The following is a 27,862-nucleotide window of genomic DNA, read 5'->3' on the forward strand; positions in this document are numbered from 1 at the left end:
AGTAGTGAAAATTGTAGTAAAAACTATTTATTAGCACTTGTGTTTGATTTGTGTCTCATTAAATCAGTCATACATACAGTAGTAGTGTCTAACCTCTATCTGTGGACGTGTTGCTCCAGTATTTGTATGCACAAAATACAGTGAAATGTGTTGCTATCAACGGTTATTGCTAACAATGGCTAGCCTGGCTAGAGCTAACCCCTGGCAGGTTTCCCAAGTGTTTTACTGCAACACGGTCAACTCGGACGTCACTTAACTAGGACATTCCTAGTTCCCAATACAATAGGGATGTCTCACAAGCCCTGGAAACCCAAAGCATGTTAACAAGTGACATGACTGACCGGACCACAGGGCGCGTTGGTCAGCGTGACGGCGAAACGGCCCGAACCGCGGCTCTTAGCCAGCAGGTACTGACAGGTGGCCTGGAAGGTGTAGGTCCGCCCGTCAAACGACTGGAAGAACATATCTCCAGTCACCGAGCATTCACCTGCACAGAGAACACAGGAAATGAGTTAGGACCAATCAGCACCGAGCATTCACCTGCACAGAGAACACATGAAATGAGTTAGGACCAATCAGCGTGACATAGGGATGGGTATCGTTTGGATTTTATCGATACCGGTTCCGGAATGGGTACTGGTTATCGATACCGATACTTATCGATACTAATCTCCATAATTTGGTCCATAAAAATAAACATGACATGAAAAGATGCGAATAGATTCAACAGTTATTTTGTTATTACTTATTATAAGTTAAATTCCTGAGAAGACCTATTTCACGGCTGTGAATATGATCATTTATTAAACCTATCTATGTGCTAGAAATATGCAATTCTTTTTTTATTGGAGCCCTTTGATCAGAGAAAACAGCTGTAGTTTTCCCCATGTCACTCTTAAGGGGGAATCATACTACAACACCCAGAATGCATTGCACACCTCACTGAAACTCGACACTCAAAGTTGCCACCAAAACAAAAATAAAAACTTTGTATGGGTCTATAGCGTACATTGTTGGTTTTTGTGTTTTTTGGGGAAAATGCTGCATACTCTGTCTTTAAGAGTGAGGAAGCGGAGAGATTGGCCAGAACATTCTAATCTACACTCTTAACATGTGTGACTTCTTGTCATTGTCCTCAGGTGGGTAAACCGTTGGTAAATTGGTGAATATTCAGTAAAATGTTATAAAATGCAAACAAAATAATTCATGAACTTGAGTACCGTAAATTCCGGACTATAAGCCGCACCTTTTTTCCCGTTTTTTGGCCTTTTTTGGCCCCTGCGGCTTATATAACGGTGCGGCTTATCTATGGATTTAAAAAAAAAAAAAAAAAAAAAAAAAAAAAATCTCTCTTTTTTAGCACTCTTTCTAACTATACATCCTATATAACTATAATAAGTTTTAATTTCCTCTCTTGCCCTCTTTTCACCACACTGTATGACACTGTATGACACTGTGTGCACTGTAAAAAACAACACAGGTGGTGTTGTGTTATGTTGTTTTGTTGAAATGTTAATAAATGGGAGCTTCCTACCTGTAAGCTACCCTTACATATGGTAATTAAACATTAAAACACAAAAAAAAAAAAAAAAAAAAAAACATTAAAACACCTGCGGCTTATAGTCCGGTGCGGCTTATATAAGAAAAAAATAGTCAACTTTGCAGGTGCGGCTTATACACCGGTGCGGCTTATAGTCCGGAATTTACGGTAAAACTCAAGACAGCTGGTTAGCTTGGTACAGTCATTTAGTTTAGACATGGGCTACGGTCCAATATTCTCTTTTTCTTAGTAAGTTGACCATCCTTTATGAAAGGAAATGAGATAATTCCATCCCACAATCCCTTGCGGCAAGGAATAGCCGTATTAGCTTGCTAACGTGGAAAATGTAGTTTTTCTCAGCAACCAAGCAATGGATTCCAAAAGAGATTTCACCATTGAAATCAGCGTGACTTGTACTTACAAGCTACCAAGTATTTCTGTCACTCAATGGTGTTTGGAGCCACCATAGCCTACATAGCCTAACCCTAACATAGTGTATGTGTGTAGCCTAGTGTAGCCTAACCCTAACATAGTGTATGTGTGTAGCCTAACCCTAACATAGTGTATGTGTGTAGCCTAGTGTAGCCTAACCCTAACATAGTGTATGTGTGTAGCCTAGTGTGTATGTGTGTAGCCTAGTGTATGTGTGTAGCCTAACCCTAACATAGTGTATGTGTGTAGCCTAGTGTAGCCTAACCCTAACATAGTGTATGTGTGTAGCCTAGTGTAGCCTAACCCTAACATAGTGTATGTGTGTAGCCTAGTGTGTATGTGCAGTGGATTCTCTTAGCACCGCGGTCGTCTTGTGCGTGTGACTCGCCGTGTGACTCGTCATGTGACTCGTCATGTGATGCATGCAGCGACGGGACAGACCTGGACAGCTGGTCTCGGTGCAGTTCCACACTCCACCCAGACAGGTGCTGAAACACACAGAGACACACACTGTAACACACACAGATACACTGTAAACAGGGGTGGCCAAACTTTTTTGGTTGTGGGCCGCATACAGAAAAATATAAGGAGTCGCGGGCCAAACAATATTAAGCGCGGCAGTTTTCGCGGCAAAAAAATTGGACCAGAAAACCCTTGTGCCATCAAAAATTGAATTTCTACCTAAACAAATATATGACACATAGTTTATTGATGCGCTCACCTATTACAATGGGTATTTCTGTATGTTATCAAATTTTCTTTTCCTGTGCCAACAGGTTAAGACAGAGATAATTTAACATAACATTAGTATTAAAAATTAATTCAGTATTTTTTACTTTTTTTTTTATAAATAGACCAGGTCAGGGTGCCCAAGTATAACCCATTTTCAATGGTTTTAAATTGAAAAAACGAAATGGGGGGGGAATCCGTTTTTTTGTTTTTGTTTTTCAGTTTCTTTTTCTTAATGTTTTTGTTTTTCTGTTTTTTCCCCCGTTTTCGTTTTCGTTTTCGTTTTCCGTTTTAAACTTTGAAACAGAAAAACGGAAAAACGTTTTTAGCAACAAAAAAAAAAAAAAAAAAAAAAAATCTAAATTCATGGCGGGCCACTTAAAAACGGGCAGTGGGCCGCAGTTGGCCCGCGGGCCGTAGTTTAGCCACCCCTGCTGTAACACACTCTGCACATAGATGCACACTGTAACATACAGTAGGCTACACAGCACATAGAGACACACTGTAACACACACACACACACACTGTGAAACACTAACACACAGCACATACACACACTGTAACACACACACAGCACATAGACACACAATGTAACACACACAGCACATAGGTAGTGAATTGGTGAAGGGCATAGATCTTTCTTATCCTATATTTTGAAGTAAAATATGCGTAGCCTAATAGCGTAGCTAATAGCTAATATAGTATATCAAAAATGCTACCTAATAAACACAAATTAACAAGAAGAAAAAGGTTGAGCGGGTCAATTTACAACAAATAATGCTCATTTTATTATGAACAAAAATAAGAGTTTAGTGGTTTGTGCACCCGCTCAAACAACCGGGTGTCACAAGCTGTCTCAAATATGCACACACGCATACACACACGCGTGCATACACACACGCGTGCATACACACACGCGTGCGCACACACACACACACACACACACACACACACACACACAGTGTGATGCAGTGCGGCGGTATGAATCTCACCAGTTGTTGCATTCCTCCTGCAGTGTCTGTCCAGCAGCGTAAAACATGCCGTGATATTCACAGGGACAATCCGAGGGAGGCACACACAGTCCAGAATCATATATCAGACCTGAGGACGCACAGACAGACAGGCAGTGAGACAGAGAGACAGAGAGAGAGAGATATAAAGACAGGCAGTGAGACAGAGACAGACATACAGAGAGAGAGAGATATAAAGACAGGCAGTGAGACAGAGAGACAGACACAGAGAGAGAGAGAGATATAAAGACAGGCAGAGAAACAGACACAGAGAGAGAGAGATATAAAGACAGGCAGTGAGACAGAGAGACAGACAGACACACAGAGAGAGATATAAAGACAGGCAGTGAGACAGACACAGAGAGAGAGAGAGATATAAAGACAGACAGTGAGACAGAGAGACAGACACACAGAGAGAGATATAAAGACAGGCAGTGAGACAGAGAGACAGACAGAGAGAGAGATATAAAGACAGACAGTGAGACAGAGAGACAGACAGACAGAGAGAGATATAAAGACAGGCAGTGAGACAGAGAGACAGACACAGAGAGAGATATAAAGACATACAGTGAGACAGAGAGACAGACACACAGAGAGAGAGATATAAAGACAGGCAGTGAGACAGAGAGACAGACAGAGAGAGAGAGAGATATAAAGACAGACAGTGAGACAGAGAGACAGACAGACAGAGAGAGAGAGATATAAAGACAGGCAGTGAGACAGAGAGACAGACACACAGAGAGAGAGAGATATAAAGACAGGCAGTGAGACAGAGAGACAGACACACAGAGAGAGAGAGATATAAAGACAGACAGTGAGACAGAGAGACAGACAGACAGAGAGAGATATAAAGACAGGCAGTGAGACAGACAGAGATAGATATAAAGACAGGCAGTGAGACAGAGAGACAGACAGACAGAGAGAGATATAAAGACAGTAGGGATGGGCGCGAGTACTCGGGTACTCGAGCACTCGTTCATAACGTCAGTAGTCGAGTAACGTTTCTGCTGTTCGGGTACTCGCCCCACTCCCCACCCCTTTAAAAATGGTCTAGAAGATCTACGCACGCATCGTCATGTGGATCTGGCAGCATGAACTGCACGGGCGTCAAGTCAGCCAGAATGTACAAGTACATCGTCCGCTTTGTTGCTTTCAAAATAAAACGCTTATTGTAACGTAACCTTATTTATTTTGAGTAATGCGTTACAGCCACAGTTTCACGCCATATAACATCACGAGTATTTTGATACAAGGTTTGCTGCTTCATTCGTTGAAATACCTTTTCTCCTCCAACGTGCATCAATAAGCTATTTACTTTTGTTTAAGTAACATTATTTTGAAAGTTTTAACCGGAAGTTTTCCAGCTCATCCCGAAAATGGTGGCTGAAGATATGCTCCCGAAGGAGACGCACACTTCTTCATAGCGCACGCCCGATAAAACTCATTCAAAACTTTGCAGTAACGCTAGTTTACGGACTACACTGTTGTTTCCCATAACGGTAGTCACAAGAAATGTGGAGAAAGAATCACTTTTTGGGAGACAATCGCTTCATGGTGATCACTATTCAGCTGCAGCTGTAACGTTAATCACACTGGTCAGTTTTCACTTTTTGGCAGAACACCGAACCTTGTAATCCGTGGATTTACGTTAGTGTAACAGTGACCATAAAGTAAAATGGATGATACTAGACAATAACCTGACATTGCTGGACAATGGACATGTAGGCTATTGGAAATACATTCGCTTGTTTCACAACTTGTCTGCTCCAAAGCGCTAATGCCATCCATCCAACCATCGGAGATACTGTCTGAGGTAGGCTTTAGATGTTCGCTTAGCGTCACCTAATATCACAGTCAGTCCCTCTCCTGACAAAAATGCTCCAGGTAGCGCTTATTCCATGCAAAAATGCAAACGTTATGTGTGAACAGCCCCATATACAGCAAATTACCCCTGCTCAGTCATTACCATAGTAATCACACATACCCCCCCCCCCCCCCCCCGCGCGCGAGTGCTCGAGCACTCGTTCATAATATAAGGAGAGTACTCGAGTATTTAAATTGCTTAAAATGCCCATCCCTAAAAGACAGGCAGTGAGACAGACAGAGAGAGCTATAAAGACAGGCAGTGAGACAGAGAGACAGACAGACAGAGAGAGATATAAAGACAGGCAGTGAGACAGAGAGACAGACAGACAGAGAGAGATATAAAGACAGTGAGACAGACAGACAGACAGAGAGAGATATAAAGACAGACAGTGAGACAGACAGAGAGAGATAAAAAGACAGGCAGTGAGACAGACAGACAGACAGAGATATAAAGACAGGCAGTGAGACAGAGAGACAGACAGACAGAGATATAAAGACAGGCAGTGAGACAGAGAGACAGACAGACAGAGAGAGATATAAAGACAGGCAGTGAGACAGAGAGACAGACAGAGAGAGATATAAAGACAGGCAGTGAGACAGACAGACAGACAGAGAGAGATATAAAGACAGGCAGTGAGACAGACAGACAGACAGAGAGAGATATAAAGACAGGCAGTGAGACAGAGAGACAGACAGACAGAGAGAGATATAAAGACAGGCAGTGAGACAGACAGACAGAGAGAGATATAAAGACAGACAGTGAGACAGACAGACAGAGAGAGATATAAAGACAGGCAGTGAGACAGAGAGACAGAGAGAGAGAGATATAAAGACAGGCAGTGAGACAGAGAGACAGACACACAGACGTAGCATAGTGTGTGCATTATAGTTATTATAGTGCAATATAGGCCCAGGAAGTACGTTTGAATGCAAAAAATAAAGCTGATAATATACAATTTGATTCTTTAAACGTTTGACCGTTTCAAAGTTTCTGCTGCAACTCGACAGCGCTGCTTAATCCAGAACCTTACTTCCTGCTTAATCCAGAACCTTACTTCCTGCTTAATCCAGAACCTTACTTCCTGCTTAATCCAGAACCTTACTTCCTGCTTAATCCAGAACCTTACTTCCTGCTTAATCCAGAACCTTACTTCCTGCTTAATCCAGAACCTTACCTCCTGCTTAATCCAGAACCTTACTTCCTGCTTAATCCAGAACCTTACTTCCTGCTTAATCCAGAACCTTACTTCCTGCTTAATCCAGAACCTTACTTCCTGCTTAATCCAGAACCTTACCTCCTGCTTAATCCAGAACCTTACTTCCTGCTTAATCCAGAACCTTACTTCCGGGAACTATTGCGAGGTCAAAAAAATCCAACTCTTATATCTGGATGACTCTGGTCAGGATAAAAGAAGACATTTAAGGATGTCATCTTGGGTTTTGCCCGGGACAATTATTGCCATTTTTCACCATTTGGTGACATTTTATAGACCAAATGATGAATCGATTAGTTTAAAATAATGGACAGATTAATTGATAATGAGATTAATCGTTAGTCGCAGCCCTACTCAACAGAGGTAATGTGTCCCACATTGTCCCACACAAACATACTCTTTGTCCCACATTTGGTTTGCTAGGATCTGGTCACACTAGCACACAGACTGCTTGCTGTGTGTCTGTGTGTGTGTGTGTGTGTGTGTGTGTGTGTGTGTGTGTGTGTGTGTGTGTGTGTGTGTGTGTGTGTGTGTGTGTGTGTGTGTGCGCGCTAGAGCTGGGTATTGGTTCAAATTTCAAGAATCGATTCGATTCCGATTCACAAGGTTGCGAATCGATTAATTACGATTCGATTCGATTCGATTCGATTCGATTCCGATTCGATCAATTTTCAATATTGATTTGGTTAGTGATACCAAAACGTGTTTTTTGAGCTGTACCCTGAATTACATGACTGTCCAGTTATGTAACACAGGGGTTTCCAACCAGCCAAGTAGATACAGTACATGGGGAAAAAAAGTTGCAGACCTGTTGTCAATTTTAATGGTTTTAGTTACACATATATTTACTCACCACGTGGTGACAAAGGGTAAATAACAGCCTTTTCATCTGTCAATAAAGACACTTTCACAATTATGCACAGTAGGGGTGTCACAATATATCGTCCCACGAAATTTCGCGATAGTAAAACGTCACGATATGTATCGTTGAGATGAAATCTCATATCGTGAATTTTTTTTTTTTTTTTTTTTTTTTTTTTTTCAAAAATAGACAAAGAAACGTCTTTGTTTGTTGAAGTTCAATGTGTGGAAAGTAGTTCAGTTGAACAAGTCTCTGAAGAGACACATGAGAAGTTATACAGGAGAAAAACCATTCAATTGAGTTTCTGGCAAAACTGTTTACTTGACAGGAAAAACTGAAGATGCATAAAAAATAGACTAAGAAAAGTCTTGTTGTTTGAGTTTGAAGAAAAACTGAAGATGCATAATGAGAATTTATACTGCTGAGAAACCTTTTAGTTCAAAGTAAATCTAAGTGACGGTGTAACTCATTCTATTTCAAGATAAGCCTTATCTCCAATCTCATGTTTTTTCTAGTTGTTATTGTAATAACAATTTCCCACAACAGCATGTTTTGTATTTGTGCATTTCAAATAAAATACTACTTTTCCAGTCATATATTGTCATTATTCAAGTTTAAAAAAATATTGTTAAAATCGTATCGTATCGTATCGTTATCGTGAACCCAGTATCGTGATACGTATCGTATCGTGAACTGAGTGTATCGTGACACCCCTAATGCACAGTGATTTGATTTCAGCCTATATAATTTCTAAAAGTAGATATTAATAATGATCAAACATTTCCATTCATGTAGCCTACAGTATTTATGTTTTTGTTTCAACTACAAACATAATTAAACGTCAACTTGAAACTATGTTTCAACTACCACACACAGCACAATATTTTAGCCTGTTTAGTAAAAAAAAATATATATATATATATATTAAAAAAAAAATCGATCTCTGGACATATGAATCGATAATCGAGGATTAAAATGAAAATCGATTAAAAATCGGAGAATCGATTTTTTGAACCCAGCCCTAGTGTGCGCGCGTGCGTGCGTGTCACACTAGCAGACAGACAGCTTGCTGTGTGTGTGTGTGTGTGTATCACACTAGCAGACAGACAGCTTGCTTGCTGTGTGTGTGTGTGTCACACTGAGCAGACAGACAGCTTGCTGTGTGTGTGTGTGTGTGTGTGTGTGTGTGTGTGTGTGTGTGTGTGTGTGTGTGTGTGTGTGTGTGTGTGAGAAAGGCAGAAGATGACGGTCAGCTGATAATAAGAGCAACAATATAAGCTCTGTGTTCAGTTTCAGACGAACAATAGAAGGTTTCTCAGGTGAATAGAAAACAACAATAGATACTCTATCTGTAGGTCAGTAACAACAATAGACAATTTTCAGGTCAATCCACTCAAACTGTCTTCAAAAGAAGAGTCATCTCATCTGTTATCAGGAGCTGCTGCTGAAAAGTCACATGTTGACCAGGGCCAAGCCTGCTGCCATCAAATGGTAAATTGACACTATGAGAGCGCAGTGATTCAACATAATGTTGGAGTCTGGTGAGAGACCAGAGTAGAAGCAGATTAGCAGAGTAGACTGCATCTCACCTTCAGGACAGTACCATCCATCCAGAGTGTGTGTGTGTGTGTGTGTACCTTCAGGACAGTAGCAGCCATCCAGAGTGTGTGTGTGTGTGTGTGTGTGTGTGTGTGTGTGTGTGTGTGTGTGTGTGTGTGTGTGTGTGTGTGTGTGTGTACCTTCAGGACAGTAGCAGCCGTCCAGACAGGCCAGTTTGCTGTCGATGCAGCTCCGCTCCACACCGCACGCTGCCGGGCAGCAGCTGATACACTCTCTGTACTGCAGGCCTGAAGCACACACAGGCTCTGAGACACACACACACACACACACACACACACACACACACACACACACACACACACACACACCGTTAGTTAGCATCTGTTAGCATTAGCTACTGTAGCATGCTGATCACTAATGTTATCTTCAAAAAGACTTGACAATCTGGCTAACGTTATGCTATCTGTTAGATAATATCTATCTAATAATTGGAGGATCGTCTGTCTGTCTGTCCTTCGCGTATCTCGAGAACCGTTGGTCGGATCGACTTGAAACTCGGGGAGTGTGTTTAGCATGGCTGGACTGAGGGCAGAGCACTGTCTTTGTGCAATTTTGACTGTTACATATTTCAATATGAATAATTTTGTTTTCCATTCTGCCCCGCCCACCCAATCCCCGCCTGAGCATAAACGAACGCTCCTCTGGGTGGAGGGAGGGACTAGCGTTACAGCACAACACAACCAAAACATTGCGTGACGACCCACAACAAGGAGAGGAGACCTACTACTACTCTGGACAGTAAACTCGCTGCTGTTTGAGCAGACACAGAAACAGACATTTTCACTGCAAAGTAGGTACACAACCAGAACCAGAGAGAGATTCTCAACCAGAGAGATTTCTGCCTTCAAACCAGCTAGCATTTTGAGTGAGTTCCAAGTGTATTCACGCCTTTATACCGTCTGTGGTTCATGCTAGCAGGCTAGCTACGCTAACGTAATTAGCAGAGGCACTGAACAACAGAAAAACAGACGCGGACATGGAGACACGGAGACAGACTATTGTGTGCATGTAAACGTGTTCCGCTGTACTCTATTCCTCTGAAATCCACTCTGAATCAACGTGTGAGACACAGGCGTTATATCATCAAGCTCCTGTATCAGCACGCGGCCCCTCACCCCAGCTGTTTACACCCGTGCGTAGGCTATTGTAATTCAACGTGATAATGGCTGCTGAATGAGAATCCCCAGAACGTTCCCCTGGGCCCCTAACTCCGTGGAAAAAGACAAACTCCTCCGTGGTGTGGGAATATTTCAGTAACAGCAGGGATGGCCAGGGAGGATTAGAGGGGGCAATACCTCAAACATGAATCAGCACATAACGTTACTTATACCATGGTCTGGGTGAATACTCGATTCTGATTGGCTGCAGGGTGTCCATTAAAAAGTAGGGGTGGGACAAAATATCGATACTCACGGTATCGCGATATTTCCACTTGCGATACGTTATCGATACACTGGCACCAAGTATCGATATGTTTATTTAAAAAAAATAATAATAATAATAATATACAGGCTAAAATATTATGCTGTGTGTGGTAGTTCAAACATAGTTTCAAGTTGACGTTTATTTATGTTTGTAGTTGAAACAAAAACATAAATACTGTAGGCTACATGAATGGAAATGTTTGATGATTAATATCTACTTTTAGAAATTATATAGGTAGGTAGGTTATATAGGTTTTCTTGTTTTAACACTTTGAGTGCCACGGCCCTTGGGCAAAAGGTGCTGTACTGTGCCACATAGGCCGCAATGCATTTTAAAACAGTCATATAATTTCTTTAATAATTACTATGTAAACACTGAACACGCACAAATAACGATGAGACTCTCTTCTATCACCTGCAAAAAAAAGTTTATTGATCCCATTTTCCGTTCTTTAGTTATGAGCCGGAGAAGATAGCTTGATTTGACCAAAAACAGCCACTTTTTTTAAAGAACCTGAGATATTCAGCCTTTTGTGAAAGGAAGCATTTCAAGCACATCATTGACTCATTGCTAATATTTTCTGATGTAATGACACCTCAAAAATAATTTCCTTCAATGAAAGAGTGAAAACAAAGGAATTTTGTTTGGCCAAATAATATTTTTTAGCTGCAACCAGCAGCGCTGGCCCCTGCGTGCGCTGCTGGTTGCAGCTTCTTGCTGTTCTTGATTTACTGCTGGTGGGCATCAGATATTCTAGCTTGCGTTTGCTAATCCTGTCCTGCTGTCTGGGTGTTGTATGCTGCTCTGCGTGCCCCCCCACCCCCCCCCCCCCACCCCCTCAACTGCACACCCCTCCTTCTGGGAGTGTCTCTGGGGCTTTCTGCTGCCTGCGTTTGCTCTGCACTGACAAGTCCGCTACATCCAGCTTTTTTACAACCGCGTGTATTTGTCACCAGCTCCCATGCTTCCAGTTGAGAATAATAACAACTCCACGGCTGATCATGCGAATGGGCTGTGCAGCGGACACGGAGGTGCTCAATTGTGACAGCAGATTGGCTGCTGCAGGGGCACAGCTAACGTTATGCTTCAATGAAGCAGCTGCATACGGACGGATGCGATGCGATTTCCTTTTCCCCAACGACTTCTTCTGTGTGTTTTACTCCACTTTCTCTCATCTGGAGTGCGCTGTCGCCACCTAAGGGTTCTGTAAAATAGGTTAGACACATTCAATAGCTCTCATATTGTAAGAGGCGATGTAAGAGGCATAGATCGACACCCCCCCCCCCCCCGTCAAAAAAACAATTTCGAGTTATTGACGCCATTTGGCGTCGCTGGCACTCGATGTGTTAATAATAATAATAAAAATACTTAATGTGTAACTTTTCCTCCGTGGTATCGAAAATGGTATGAGTGAGTGAGTTAACTCAGAGAGTTCATGTCAATTCTGCTAATAAATACATAATACTGCTTCTTGCCTTTTAGGGGTATTTTTTTCTCTTCAGTTACACAGGTATCGTGATGTATCGTCTTCCAATATATCGATTATCGCAGTATCGCTGTATCGTGATAATATCGTTATCGAGGGCCAAGTATCGTGACGATATCGTATCGTGAGCTACTCAGCGATTCCCACCCCTATTAAAAAGTGATAATGTACAGTTGGTAAAGTCGTTCAGCCAAATGGTCTGTTCACCATTCATATCAATGCGCCATAGTTTCAACAATGGTATCAAGAGAGCTGTTTGAGCTCTATACCCCCGTTAACTCATTCACCGCCAATGACGTCTTTGACGTGTTATCAGCAATGGCCTTCCCCGCCAAGGACGTGTTTGACGTGTTTTTGTTTTTATTGGTGCAGCGCCTGCAGCAAACACTTGCCCAGCCTGTGACACAGACACAGGTCCCTGCCTTCAAAGGGTAGCCGACAGCACGCGATCAAACACATACCGCAGCTGTTGTTTTGAAATTGAGCAAGAGGAAAAGCAGAGAACGGGTAACGCTTCCTTGTGCAGACAGGAGAAACGCCATTGAAACGCCCTCGGCGCGCTGCACGAGCTGGAGTCGCCTTCCTCTGTGCCAGCCAGGAGAAAACGGGAGAAAGTAATCAAGAGATGTGTTTGATCATCGGAGGAATGAGGAAATGATCGATCAGTTTGCGAGGGCGGTGAGGACGTGTTGAATAGCCGAGGGGAAAACGGGAACGATCAAATAGCAGAGTTGATATGACAGGGAGACATGGACGAAGACGGGTGTACCAGAACAAATCAAAAATAAACACAGGAACAGCTAGGCAGCAGCGGGCAGAAGGCACTCACAGCAGCCCGCTGTCCTTCTCAAGAGCTCTTCAGTTGGTTCATGAAATCGCTGGGCTGCGTGCCCTCCAGTGTTGCTCCTGGCCAATCCCAGCGCCACAGGGCGTGGTTATTGCTTATCCTATGTTGGGTTAGAAATCTAAAAGGGGGATCGTGTGTGTGTGTGTGTGTGTGTGTGTGTGTGTGTGTGTGTGTGTGTGTGTGTCTGTCTGTCTGTCTGTCTGTCTGTCTGTCGGTGTGTCTGTCTGTCTGTCTGTCTGTCTGTCTGTCTGCACACTCACACCGAGTAAACTGTATTGTTGAATGTAAAAAAAAAGCACTTCATGTGTGTATATATATATATATATATATTTTTTTTTTTTGTCATTTGTGTCCTAACGAATTTAGTCCTAACTATTTACATGTCTGATGTCAATACAGTTCAAAATAAAAGAATTGAGAGTGAGTTATGCCTGAGATTGTGCCCTTTTACAAAAATGCTTTTTTCTCCCTTTTCTCTTCCCAGACAGGCTTTTTTGGTGAACATGGGGTGTATAAAAAGGGTTATAAGTAGAGTACAGAACATGCTAAAAGCTAACTTTCTTTTTGGGGGTGAAAGTAGAGACTTAGATCTTCATTTCGAGGTATTGGACATCACTGTAGTCCTAGTACAGAATTTACTGTGGGTCTTGAAAGATGACCAAACATTATGGAAATACTTGGCCTGTGCCAAAAATGCCAGTCAGATATTGGCAGTGAATGAGTTAAGGGTTAATATGACAATTTTGGAAGTTGAGAAAAAAATTTAGTCGGTCAAAGTAACTATTTAAATCACCCCTGTGTGCTCAGTTTATCAAAAATAACTCTTATTTACAATTTTGATTTTCGTTTCGGAGATTTCTAACCTCGCGTCACCAGGCTCTTCTCGGCGAGAGAGGAGATTTCCCTCGTCTCACGGGGGCGAGCCCGGCGCGAGCCGGGCCTTTGACAGAGAGAGACAACTCTCTCTGCATTTCACCACATACAGCACACGCAGGGCGCTGCTCTCTGTCACTTCCTGAAACTCTTCACTCTTAAATGTTAATATACTTGGCCAATTAGGGATGTCGAAAATCATAATTTTTCTTGACCGACAACCGACACTCATTAGCCGACAACTGTCGGTTAACCGAGAAGATTAAAATGCGCTATTTTACTGTCTGTGCCCCATTAAACCATTAGGCTACCAAATGCTTGATTTTTTTTCAGTAGAAAGCGTTTATTTTTACATCTACAAGCAGAAAAAAACACATTAACAAAACGAGAAGACAAGTTGAACCCTCCAGCCATCTAAACAAAAACATTCCTCCGATAGGCTATACTGCTTAGAGCTGCACGCATTGCATATTAAGGACACGTCAATTGACACGCAGCCGCCCCGTGAAGTACTGTTTGAGCGGACGACAGCCCAGGCTGCAGGGCGCACTGACAAAGTGCGCAGCATCACTACAGTATCTACTCTTTTAGCAATAGTCTCACTAATCCCACAGTGGTTTACCTGCTTTTGAGATCTGCAAAAAATAGTTTGCTTCTGTCTCACCCGTTCTCTCTCTCTCTTCACACACGCAGCGAGGGCTGTGCTCTGCAGGGCGCCACAACATTATAAAAACGAGTCCGCACTCCGCACGCAGTCTCTTGTGAAACAATTTATCCGAACTGCCATGTGTTGGATAGGGCTGTCACGATTCCTCGAGTACCTCGAATAACTCGAGTAATTAAAATGATCGAGGCCAAAATGATTTGCCTCGACACGCATCTGAGTAATAGAAGAGAGTGGGTAAAATAGAAATTCCGACGGAACCTTAAGGCAACACGTGAGAGTGCGTTACGTCAGTCCGTCACTCTACCTGAAACATCAACAAACGGGACCACCCGAAAATGTGGCTACACTTTCCCAAGATAGACTCAGACAACACTGGCTGCAACACTTGTGATGTGAATTGCAAAGCTGGCCAGGGAAACACCTCAAACTTGAGGAAGCATGGTCAAACACAAGATATATTTACAGTAGCTAAATGCTGAAGACTGTAACGTATTACTGCAGCACCTCCTCAGGTGTAGTTGAGAGAGGCATCGACTACAACATCAGGTAACGTTATTTAATTAGCTAGCGTTAGCTGGATAAGTTGTTTCACTGCCGTTGTAGTTGTTAGATAACGGGGCTTTTCACTGTCTTCACAACGACTGCAAAACAGAGATCGCTAACGTTAACGTTAGCGTTAACGCTAACGTTGCTGCAGTAATTGTCAAGGGTTCAACAGAATGTATTTCCTCAGCCTGTATAGTAGCTATCAACATGAAATAAAAAGCATTTGACAGCTTAAACCCGTGGCTTTTTATTTGGAAGGGTTACATTTGCCGTAATCTTTATTAACATTTCTTAAAATGCATTAGAATCTTTTTATTTTTATTTTTTGGGGTTAAAGATCTTTTTTTTTTTTATTAACATTAGAGCAAATATAATACGAAAAGCCAAAGGGTTAAGCTCTCAAATGCTTTTTATTTTATGTTTCTATGTACTACAGAGCCTGAGATATTAAGGCTTTAGTGAATACCGACCGCTCTCTCTGAGAAGTTTGGACCGTTTTCTGTGAGAAATACAAAGCTCAACCTAACATTAACGTTAGCGGCTAATTTAACAGCGTTTTGTGTGTGTGTGTGTGTGTGTGTGTGTGATCACACTAGCCTGTTGGTGTGTGAGAGAGAAAGAGAGAGTGAGTGTGTGTGAGAGAGAAAGAGTGTGTGTGTCATGCAGCTGTAAGGTAAATGAAGGATGTAAACCAGCTAGTAAGCCATTCATTCATATTATTTAACGGTTGCTGTACACTGGAAGAACTCAAACGTCAGGTTGAAAAGATGAATGGTGCCACTGCCAGTTCTATGCAATTTAAAAATAAAAATGTTGTTTTTTCTAAGAAAGAAACTAATGTACCGGTAGTTGTTTATTTGAAGAGATTTATCTTATTTTTTGGTGTATATTTACGATAAGCCTTTGAAAACACAAAAAAGGGTTCTTATCCGATTACTCGATTAATCGATGGATTATTCGGTAGAATACTCGATTACTAAAATAATCGATAGTTGCAGCACTAGTGTTGGACAGTAACATTAACTCATTCTCTGCCAAAGACGTACTCGGACGTACTTTTTACAATGGCGTTCTGTGCCAAGGACGTACTCGGACGTACTTTCATGTTTTGCTTGTTTACATTAGATCAGACCCTTTCCCAGCCTGTGACATTGTTTCAAGTCAAACTGATGAAAGGAAGCGCTAAATCACGTTTAGTATTTATAGTATAGTCACCCATTTAGCAGTAAACAGAGTCCGTTAGTGAGTGACGATCATGAGCGGCCATTTGTGCATTGAGCAGCATTTGCGGCCATTGAGCAGCTGCCTGTGATTCCTGTGTGCGAGACGCGAGAGAGAGAGAGAGAGAGAGAGAGAGAGAGAGAGAGAGAGAGAGAGAGAGAGAGAGAGAGAGAGAGAGAGAGCGAGCGAGCGAGCATAAGGGTTCATTTGGTCCGTCCAGTCTTGGACTATCTGGTAAATAAGTTCCAGGAAGTAAAAGTCAGTAAAAACTTTTTTTTATTTTTATTTTTATTTTTTGGGGAAAACAAATACCGGTACTGTATATGTCTGATGTGTCACTGAGGCAAAAAATAAAAGGCTCAAAAGAGAGTTCTGCTTGAAACGGTGTCGTTCACTAAAAACCTATTTTTCTCCTATTTCTGTTACAAAGGAGGGCATTTTCAGTGAAAACAAGCTAACTTCCACTGCTTGTAACTAAACAAGGAAACATGGTCGAGTTTCAGTTTTTTACAAGGGGTAAGAAGAGAGTCTCTGCTTTATTGTGAGATATGTTGTGTAATTTTATTCCTAGCACAGAATATTCTGTGGGTCCTGGAAGATCAGGAAATATGCTCAAAATCCTGGCACTGGGAGCACACAGACCGAAATGACCCTGGCAGAGAATGAGTTAACGTTAATTGATACTTTTCAATCGTCAATTCGACCGCTTCATGTCATTTTTGTAACACGGTAAAAACTACTGTTTCATCATTGAGTGCGAGCGTATGCATGCGTGTGCCTGAACATGCACTGCAGAGAGGGAGGGAGAGAGTTGCCAGCCGCAGCAAGCACGCCACGCACACGCACACGCCACGCACATGCAAGATGTGTGTCCCGGCCGACCGAATGAGACAGTGAAGAAAAAGTAGGCTAATGACAGCACACACGGAGTTAACAAAACTATAGAACATGTATGAGCTGATTGTTTCGCTGGGTGTATTAATCATTCTGAAATGGTCACAGAGCACATCTGAGCTGTGCGCTCAGACAGGAGCAGCAGAGGGGCGGGGCAGTCAGTGCGCTCACTTCACTTCTGTGGCTGCAGCAGGTGTTCAGCTGTGTGTGTGCTTCGCTGCGGAATGCGTTTGATCAGACATCAGGTAGATAAAATTAACATGAACCATGTGTTTATTTAATAATAATAATAATAATAATAATGATTGGATTTATATAGCGCTTTTCTAGACACCCAAAGCGCTTCACAGAAATCATTATTCATTCACACCATTCGTACCAGTGGTGGTAAGCTACGGGTGATGTAGCCACAGCTGCCCTGGGGAAGACTGACGGAAGCGTGGCAGCCATTTCGCGCCTACGGCCCCTCCGACCACCACCAACATTCATAGACATTCATACCCATTCATACGAGGCAATGAGGGTTAAGTGTCTTGCCCAAGGACACAACGACAACAGCTGGGAGGGAGCGGGATTCGAACCGCCAACCCTTGAGTCATTGGCCGACCTGCTCTACCTCCCGAGCTAAAGCCGCCCCATTTCCAAATCTAGCTTGATTAATACTTGCCCCATCATTTAATATACTTATGTTACATTGCTGACCACGAAGGAGGGGGGGGAATCGCCACATTGGCAACACTGTTATATGCAAATTAACATGGAAATTGACCGTTTAACGATCAGTTGTTATCCCACGAGGCCGCAGGCCGAGTGGGATAACAACTGATCAGCGGGATATATGCCACAACACACTAGCTCTCATGCTATATTGCTTAATTATAAAACGGCTCTCTCAAATCAAGCAATCTGATTGGTTCCCAGCCATTGTATAATAATACCGTAACCCACTCTCATAACCCATGGCCATGGGTTATGAGACGCAACTCTCTTACTAAAAGGCTTTGGTTACCTCAAATGACAATGTAGAAAAAACAAAATGTCGGAGACAGCTGTCAGATCCTTGTGAATCGATCTTCGCTTATAACTTTACTAATACTTCGCAGAAAATTATGTTTTGTACAAGAATAGACGCAGGCTAATGTCTTCTTTGCAAAAAAAAGGCTGTTAACCCCGCATTTCTAAATAAGACGTAACGTTAGTTGGTGTCGGGCTTTGCAGAAAGCTCTCAGCTTCTCAGCAAGCGCCAGGATTGGCCAATATCAACTTCAGTCTCCAGAACGATCCAATCAAATCACCCGCACGTCTATCTTCTTGCTAGAGGTCCCGCCTTACAGTAGTGTTTCAACTGACTCTATCAGAATACCATGCCAATCGGACTTATAGTATTATTATTATATTATCATACTTGGAAACCGTTTTATAAAAGCAATATAGCACTCGAGCTGCGTGTGTTGTGGCATATATCCCGCTGCTCAGCAGTTATCCCACTCGGCCTGCGGCCTCGTGGGATAACAGCTGATCAGCGGGATATATTTGCCACAACACACTGGCTCTCATGCTATTTTGCTTAAGTATAAAATTTTTCAATGCAAACGAGCGATTGAGCGTATATTCGCCCGGGAGAAAAATCGCTGGCCGTCTGAGCGACAGAGACAGAGCGATAGGGAGAAAATGCGCTCGTCGCCCCAGATGAAATATCCCAACTCGAGTGAAATTACGCTGGAATCAGTCGCTCGCTGTTCAACGCTGATTGGCTGCCGTGTGAGAGTGAGTCAAGGATCACACTGGCTTGGAACAAACCGCATTGACAGCTGATTGACAGGCTGACAGCTGACATGAAGTGAAGTTTGTACTACCGGTATGTAGCTCGCATTAGGAGCACGCTGATAGGCTTAGCTTGTAAAATCTACGGTGGCTCGTAGTGGACAAACATCATGACATTGCGTAACGTTATAGCCCCACATGTCCGTCAATTCGTGTGCCTGTTGATGAGCGATTTAAACAGAGCGACAGAGCGATTCCAAAGGGTTGAATCAAGCGACAGAGCGAAAAATAAATATCTCGGTGTGAACACAGCTTCAGTGACAGACTCACTCACTGACTCATTGAGATACTCACCTTTGTAGAGCACACCCCCCACGCCCCCCCCCATTCTCAAAACCACTAAACTGTTATTTTCCCCCTCAGAATAGGGACTCAAGGCGCTATCCCATTTTGGCGCTCGCGCACCTGTTGGTAGACGTGAGTGACCTCCCTGTTTTTTAAGTTAAGACAGCCCTGAAATATGGTGGGGATGCAATTCTGGGCGGGGGGTGCGGAATTGTTCACGGCACCACCTACCACAGGCGCAAATTGGGGGCGTGCCAAGTAATCCGCAACTAATCCGCAAGTAATCTGCAAGTAATCCGCAAGTAATCTTGTGCCCTTGGAGAGAGCAGTGGTGGAACGCTGCTCCGGTGCGTTCCTGCTCTGGTGCGTTCCTGCTCCGGTGCGTTCCTGCTCCGGTGCGTTCCTGATGTCGTCTACATTGAAAAATGTAATTAAAAGTTTGCGTCGCATAAACACCGTGATTCCTGGCTGCAGCCTGCAGACTTTAGTGTGCAACACACACACACCCCCTTCCCCGCTCTGTCTCTACACCAGAACCTTCTCCACTCTGTCTGTACACCAGAACCTTCTCCACTCTGTCTCTACACCAGAACCTTCCCCGCTCTGTCTTTACACCAGAACCTTCTCCACTCTGTCTGTACACCAGAACCTTCTCCACTCTGTCTCTACACCAGAACCTTCTCCACTCTGTCTCTACACCAGAACCTTCTCCACTCTGTCTGTACACCAGAACCTTCTCCACTCTGTCTCTACACCAGAACATTCTCCACTCTGTCTCTACACCAGAACCTTCTCCACTCTGTCTCTACACCAGAACATTTTCCACATGTTTAGAAACAACCTTCCCTCATGTCTGGAAGGGTAACTGTGGGAAGTACCCGGACATGATTTACCAGACATAGTCCAGACTTCATGTTTGGAAATGACTTGTATGTGCGTGTGAGTGAGTGTGTGTGTGTGTGTGTGTGTGTGTGTGTGTGTGTGTGTGTGTGTGTGTGTGTGTGTGTGTGTGTGTGTGTGTGAGTGTGTGTGTGTATGTGTGTGTGTGTGTGTGTGTGTGTGTGTGTGAGTGAGAGAGAGGGAGAGGGAGAGAGAGAGCCTACGTACCACACTGTGGGAAGTGCCTCCTCCAGCCGTGCAGGGGGTGGTCTGCGTGCGCGCAGGCCCGGGCGTACTCACTGAACACCTGGCACACCGCGTCACCCTGAGGTCCAGACCTGCACACAGACAGACCGTGAGCCACAGACGGGTGCACTGACACACAGACCCACAGGCAGCTGTGTGCCATCAGTGCTGCGTTCAAGACACCTCCAAGTCAGATAGAAACCAGCTGCGAGTCGTTAAAACTGAATTGAATGATTGTCCTACTCAATAGACCCTTTCACAGCAGCTATTTTGTGTCTCAAAGGCAGGGTAAACACAGGTGTCACCAAAACAGTAATGATGGTTTCCAACTTCCATTCCATTTAGGTGTTCCAGCGCCAGGGCCCTCATTAATGTTTTGGTTGTACGTGTGTTTATCCTGCTTTTGAAACACAAAATGGCTGCTGTGAAAAGGGTCTATTGTGCGTTCCTGACAACAACCCTATATCATTTCAGAGGTCTGGTTTGTCCGACTTGAGGTCAGTAACAACATCAAACATGGCGGACTATGGGGCCACATTACAGAAACTCCCTATCTTATGTCTTAAGTTAGGATAGGACTAGTTTAAGATAGGATTTTTTCTGATTTCGTATTACAGAAGCAAATCCTAACTAACTTTAGGAATCCTATCTTATCTTGCTAAATCCTATCTTATGTCTTGTTAGGAAATCCTAAATACTCATCCAGCATCGGTTATCAACTTTTCTGTCTGTTACCCTAGCAACCACTAGCAACAGACACCTCCTCCTTTCTCAACTCACGGGGGAAGTAGGAGCGCTAGTAGCCTGCTATTAGCTAGTAGGCTAACGATGTGTGTTGTTGTTGTCGAACATTTTTGAGATTGTGGGGCAATGGACCAAAAACGAAGGGCATTTAACTTCAAGGCAGATGAGTTGGAGGTTTTAGTGACCGCCGTAGAAAAGGTTAAAGACGTGCTTTTCGGAAAGTTTTCAGCCACCCTCACGCGGGAGATGAAAGAGAGGGAATGGGCTAAAATAACAGAAACCGTCTCTGCCGCATCTGGCAGAGACTCGCTATGATCCTCCCCCCTTGGAAATTGTATGTACCGAGGAGCAAAATAAATTGCTGATGGCTGTTGCTACCTCAGTTAAATTACGTGACATAGCAGGCTGAGATATTTTGGATATGTCGGCCACTTCAGTTTGAAAATCTCACTTGCAAAAAAACGAAGTGCATTTGTAAGTTGTACTACAACCGGCAGAGCCACGTGTCGCCTAGTCGGTCTCTCCAACACAGGTCTCAGCTCCTCGGCTAGCTGCAGTATCATGTCCCGGGGCAGTCTGTATCGATTAACGAGCGTTCTGTCATCAAAACGTAAAACGTCATTCGGGTCCCGCATGAGCCTTATGGCAAATACATTGCGCCTGTTGACATTTTGTTGGTTTTGCAAATGTAATAACAGCGCAGCCATAATGTAAGTAGGCTATAAATAGGCTATAAATTATAACGAGATGCAAGATGGCTGTTGTTCCAGTTGAAAATAGCGTAAATTAGTTAGGACAGCATAGCTGGCATCTAAAGTTAGGAGAGCTTTTTTAAGATTTGGGGGAGTTGGGACGCTTCTGTAATACGCTTTTCCCATTTTAAATTAGGATGAGAATATTGACTTAGGAACTGTTGTTCTGTAATGGGTGTTTTCCTAAATCAAGTCCTAACTCTAATTACCATGGTTACGAATCATTTAGGATAGGATTTGGAATTTAGGAAGTTTCTGTAATGTCGCCCCAGGTAGGCTATGTAATCAGGTAAGCTATGTAATCAGGTAGGTTATGTCATCAGGTAGGCTGTGTAATCAGGTAGGTTATGTCATCAGGTAGGCTGTGTAATCAGGTAGGCTATGTAATCAGGTAGGTTATGTAATCAGGTAGGCTATGTAATCAGGTAGGTTATGTCATCAGGTAGGCTGTGTAATCAGGTAGGTTATGTCATCAGGTAGGCTGTGTAATCAGGTAGGCTGTGTAATCAGGTAGGCTGTGTAATCAGGTAGGCTGTGTAATCAGGTAGGCTATGTAATCAGGTAGCCTGTGTAATCAGGTAGGCTATGTAATCAGGTAGGTTATGTCATCAGGTAGGCTGTGTAATCAGGTAGGCTGTGTAATCAGGTAGGCTGTGTAATCAGGTAGGCTATGTAATCAGGTGGTCTTACAGGCAGAGGTCGTTGGAGCAGCTGGACATGTAAGACAGCGGGCTGACGAAGTCGTGACACGTCTGGAACGGCGGCTCCAGCAGCATGGAGCACACCTCCTCCACCTTCTGTAACAAATGACAAACAAATCTGCAAATGAGAGCTTGCTCTCAGGGGCCTCCCTGTATGCATAAAGGTTAAATAGAAAAAAATAAAAATGTATTTGTTTCTGACTCTGGGAAAGTGCAAAAAACAACTGTATCTCTGAACCATCTCTTTAACCAAATCACACACATTTAGGCTATTCTATGTGATCTCCTTTTGATAACTAATGTAATAACTAATGTAATATTTCACTTCCATTCACTGAGTGCGTATCCCTTTAAGACCGCGAACCATGTTAACGCGGTTCGCGGTCTTAAAGGGATACACACACAAATGAAAACAATCAAATGAGTGTGACTCTGCATCAGAGACAAGCAGGAAGATCTGCTCCTGTTGAAATGAGTCTGTGGTCTGTGGAGCTCACCAGCAGCCGGTGAGCGTCGACCGCGGCACACGGCGAGGGGAAGCCAGACGGCACCATGGGACATCGCTCCTCGTGTGGCTCCGCCTCCAGCCAGCTGTTCCCAAACATGTCAATGTCATGAGTCAGCATACCTGGAGAGAGGCAGAGGTCGCGGTCGACACAAACGAAACGACACATATGAAGGCGGTATAGACAGTTTCAACTTGACAACATAAACATGTAAATTGCCACTAGGTAACTTCCTGTTGCAGTGTTTCCTCTGTCTGTAGTTGAGCTAAATAAAGGCCCGGGCCAATACTAGAAACTGTGTAACAATACAAAGCTGTGTGTGTGCTGTCATGTGCCAAAAACACTCAATCCATTTTTGCGTGATAATTTAGTTGGCGACCATGTGTTTTGATACTTTCAACATGTTTAGATAGCTCAGTGGACAGTGGTTCATGTGTTTTGATACTTTCAACATGTTTAGATAGCTCAGTGGACAGTGGTTCAGAGTAGAACCACAGACCCCATTTGATGAGATTTCATCTCTCTGACCAGATTCTGAGGATATTTTTATTGTCAGATATGCTTTAGTCCAGAACTCCATGACTGTCTGTCCTGTAGAGAGCTCACAGTGAGTAGTGGTGGTTGATGCTGTGTGTGTGTGTGTGGGGTGTGGTACCGTAGCTGGTCTTCAGGTCGTCGGTCACGTCAGCATTGAAGTTTCCACACAGACCGCAGAGTCGTCCCACGGCCTCCGGGGGGAGCTTGATGTAGAGTGAGCCGTGGCGTCCATCCCAGGCCAGCGTAAAGCCGTGAGTCTGAGTCACCAGAACATACTGAGACACACGCCGCAGCACCACGTCGTGCACGTGGTGCGGGAGCTGCAGGCTGACAACACACACTGTGTTCACTGTGTTATCACTACCAACATCTGACCAATCACAGAGCCCAGAAGATCTCAATATCCAGGGTAAGTCTATTAGGATTATATTGACTTGGCTGTAAATAAAAACTGTCATTCAATCCATAAATGTTCAGGTGAACCTGCTCTACAAATTTGCCTCAAGGACCCTCAAGGTCCGCCTGGAAAGTTTCTGAGATATTTTGAAAAGTTTTCGACATTTCCTCCTGATTTTTGAAATCTACTTTCATTTTGGAGATATTAACCCTTAAAGTTGTGAGAGGGTGTGGCCTCTCAGCTAAATTGTCATAACTTCATGACCGATTAACGAATCGTCACGAACCTTGGTGGAGATGTTCGGATATCATCATAGACCATGTGTGGCAAATTTGGTCTGAAGGTGGTGCTATAATTAAAGGTTTTATGTTAAAGGCCATAACTTCCACCTCGTTTGTCCGATTTTCAAGCACGTTTTTTCTACATGTTCAGGTCAACCTGCTCTACAACTTTCTCAGTGGGACCCTCAAGGTCCACCTTGAAATTGTTTAGATATTTTGAAAAGCGTACATGACAAACATGACTAAAACAATAATACCTATAACTCTAGGAAAGGGATGAATTGGGTCTGTGTCCTCACAACCACTGACACTATTGACCAAGATCAAATTCATTTGGCTAAAGCTTGAACCCCTGCCATTGCCGCTTGCGGCTATATTTGTTATTGTTTTTCTTTGTCTCCAATGAGCTGTTCAGTGAATGAAACAGACAAATGAAAAAGTATTTCTAAAGCTATTCCCCCTTGTTCCTCGGCTGACCTTTGACCTTTGAAGATGACGTCATCGCGGTTTAGCCGCACCTCCCCCTCCCCCGGCAGGAAGAGGCTGACAGAGCGGCTGCAGGCGTAGGGAACGGAGCCACAGGCCAGGTCGTTGTGGATCTGTGGGTCAAACGAGAAGCATGTCATGTGACCAGGTTATTGACTAGGGATGAGTGAGTAGACCATTACCTGCATCTGTTAACCTATTAAATGATCTGTATCTGTACTTGGAGGGGGTGTGCCTTAAGTGAAAGTGAGCGGGGTTTCAACTAAAAGTGGGTGTGGCTTAAGTTTGTAGTTGTTGGCAGTTCAACGTGCCGAGATGCCACCAAAACGTTCAAAGTATGGCTAAAAATAAGTATTGAATGAAGACGTACTCTATTTGTATCAATATCACTTGAAGGGTACTGGCATTGGTACTGAAATGATCCCCAGCCCTAATCATGAGTATGGATATTGATCTAATCATGAGTATGGATATTGATCTAAGTTAAGTTAAGTTATAAGTTAAGTTATCCTTTATTTATCCCCTTGGGGAAATTCATCCTCTGCATTTGACCCATCCTCTACTAGGAACCTTCCTAGAACTAGGAGCAGTGGGCAGCCACTGTGCAGCGCCCGGGGACCAACTCCAGTTCTTTTGCCATTGCCTTGGTCAGGGGCACTAACAGGAATATTAACCCTAACATACATGTCTTTCTTTGATGGTGGGAGGAAACCGAAGCACCCGGAGAAAACACACACGGACACGGGGAGAACATGCAAACTCCACACAGAAAGGACCTGGGACGGACCGGGGTTCGAACCCGGGACCTTCTTGCTGTGAGGCAACAGTGTTAACCACTGAGCCACCATGCCGTCTAATCATGAGTATGGATATTGATCTAATCAAGAGTATGAGTATTGATCTAATCATGAGTATGGATATTGATCTAATCATGAGTATGGATATTGATCTAATCATGAGTATGGATATTGATCTAATCATGAGTATGGGTATTGATCTAATCATGAGTATAATGTTATTGTTAACACGTTCACTGCCGTCGACGAGTTAACTCGTCAAAAAAAAAACAACGGTTGACTGCCGTCGACGAGTTAACTCGTCAAAAAAAAAAAAAAAAAAATTGACGGTGGGACGTGGATCAAACCCTTTTACATCTCCTATAAAAATATGGGAGCTATTGAATGTGTATAACCTATTTTACCGAACCACTAAGTGGCGACAGTGCTCTCCAGACGAGAGAAAGCCGAGCAAAAACAGCAGGAAAAAGCGTGAGGAAACCATTCTAAATGGTTTGGCGAAAACGCTTTCGCGCTGGGAGCTGGCGCACAACGGTGGGGGATTCCAAAAATAGACTCTGGGTGCAACACACTTTGAAACACGTAGCAGAAAGCCCAGAATCGCACACAGCTTCATCCCAGCTCACAACCGAACCGAGCCGATCCAGACTCGCCCGACGAGCAGCCGCCAGCAGCCAGGCAGCACAGACAGGCAGCAGAGACTCGCCTGTGACACACGCTGCAGCCACCAGAGACACACCCACGGAGGGAGGAGTTTGAAGGAGAGGGGGGTGGGGGTGCTGTTATTTTGGAGGAAATTACTGTTCAGAACTATTGTTTAGATGTCTGATGTCTCACTGATGCCAAAAATAAATGGTTAAAGTGACTGTTCTGCCTGTTCTATCGAATTTCACAAAAAGGCATTTATCTCAGCTTTCCTTCTCAGATGCTGAAACCATGCTGTATTCAACTGCTAATGCCTACATAACAGAACATGATAAAAACTAACTCTTTTAGACAGAGAAAGCACACATTCTATTAGTTCTTTTGAGATATTTTGTGTTCACAAAGTCCTAGCAGAAAATAATCCTCGGCTCTTGAAAGATGAGCCAGAATCCTCAAAAGAAACCTTGGCAGAAGCTACCAACTGTATTGGAAAAACTGTTGGCAGTGAATGTGTTAATGTGGAGGGCTCTGTACTTGAATATTGATATGCAACCCCAACAAATGAGAGGAATCAGACGTTCATCATGTCAGTTTTTCAAAATAGGGCAGGGAATTTTCAGGCTTTCGAATAAGACCACTCCGCATTTGGATAGGATGAGCTGTTGTGGGGCGGGCAAACCAATGGCAGAGCTCTGTGCATTTCCTGCTTGCCATGTGTAGTTTCAGTTCAAGCCAGCTAGCACTGTGAATGGATCTGCTGCTCCTGTTTCTCCCTTCTCCCCATCCACCACCCCCCCCCCCTTCTCCTGCCCAAACACCAGCATTGTTTGGATATTTCCCAGAAAGCTTTTTACAATATGTTTTTTTTACAAGAAAACCATCAAATCTGGCTAAAACGTTAGATAGAAATAATAATATTTTTTAACACAACATGCAATTCTGGAATATTTGAATATTGGACAAAATTAAATTAAAGTCCCTGGAAACCAAAATCCACAAAAACCTTCTAACTATTAAATGTAGGGTCTTATGTGAGTAATTGTGTGCCTCAGAAATTAATTGACATTACTTTCAACCCTAACCCCAAAAATCCTCATTGAAGAGAGCGGTGCGCGCGGTGCTAAAATGCATGATCTTATCACGTCATAAGATTTAATCGAATCATGCACACACACACTGACGCTGTGCACTCGCAGCGCAGAGATCTCTTCCTCTCTGTAAACCCTCTCTGTGCTACTGTATGCGCCAAGCAACGCACGAACACACACACACACACACACACACACACACACACACACGCACGCACACACACACACCATCTCTCTTTCCTTCCCTCTCTCCATTAACGGAGAGGTCTCCTCCGAGCAGGTCTCCTCCAGCAGGTCTCCTCCAGCAGGTCTCCTCCAGCAGGTCTCCTCCGAGAGAGAGAGAGAGAGAGAGGAGACCTGCTGCAGATGGGACACGCCCACACAGTCCGCGGGAGAAAATACTCTCTAAAATCTAATTGATTCTCATGACTTTTGCCATGACTGTCAAACCTAAATTTATAT

The 27,862-nt window shown here is 43.5% G+C and overlaps 1 protein-coding gene across 1 annotated transcript in view; it reads right to left on the reverse strand.

The window, feature by feature from the left end:
- Positions 1-27,862, reverse strand: part of otog (otogelin) — a gene marked incomplete at both ends in the record, with an annotated part of 184,575 nt that overhangs the window by 140,072 nt on the left and 16,641 nt on the right. The window contains 9 exons of the mRNA XM_083652849.1: positions 342-487; positions 2,414-2,460; positions 3,694-3,802; positions 9,393-9,518; positions 20,449-20,558; positions 22,653-22,759; positions 23,161-23,291; positions 23,825-24,033; positions 24,862-24,983. Coding sequence (XP_083508975.1) covers positions 342-487; positions 2,414-2,460; positions 3,694-3,802; positions 9,393-9,518; positions 20,449-20,558; positions 22,653-22,759; positions 23,161-23,291; positions 23,825-24,033; positions 24,862-24,983 — 1,107 coding nt within the window. The remainder of the gene's footprint in view (positions 1-341; positions 488-2,413; positions 2,461-3,693; positions 3,803-9,392; positions 9,519-20,448; positions 20,559-22,652; positions 22,760-23,160; positions 23,292-23,824; positions 24,034-24,861; positions 24,984-27,862) is intronic.

This window comes from Poromitra crassiceps, assembly GCF_964638095.1.
Source record: "Poromitra crassiceps genome assembly, chromosome: 16".
Classification (NCBI taxonomy): domain Eukaryota; kingdom Metazoa; phylum Chordata; class Actinopteri; order Beryciformes; family Melamphaidae; genus Poromitra; species Poromitra crassiceps.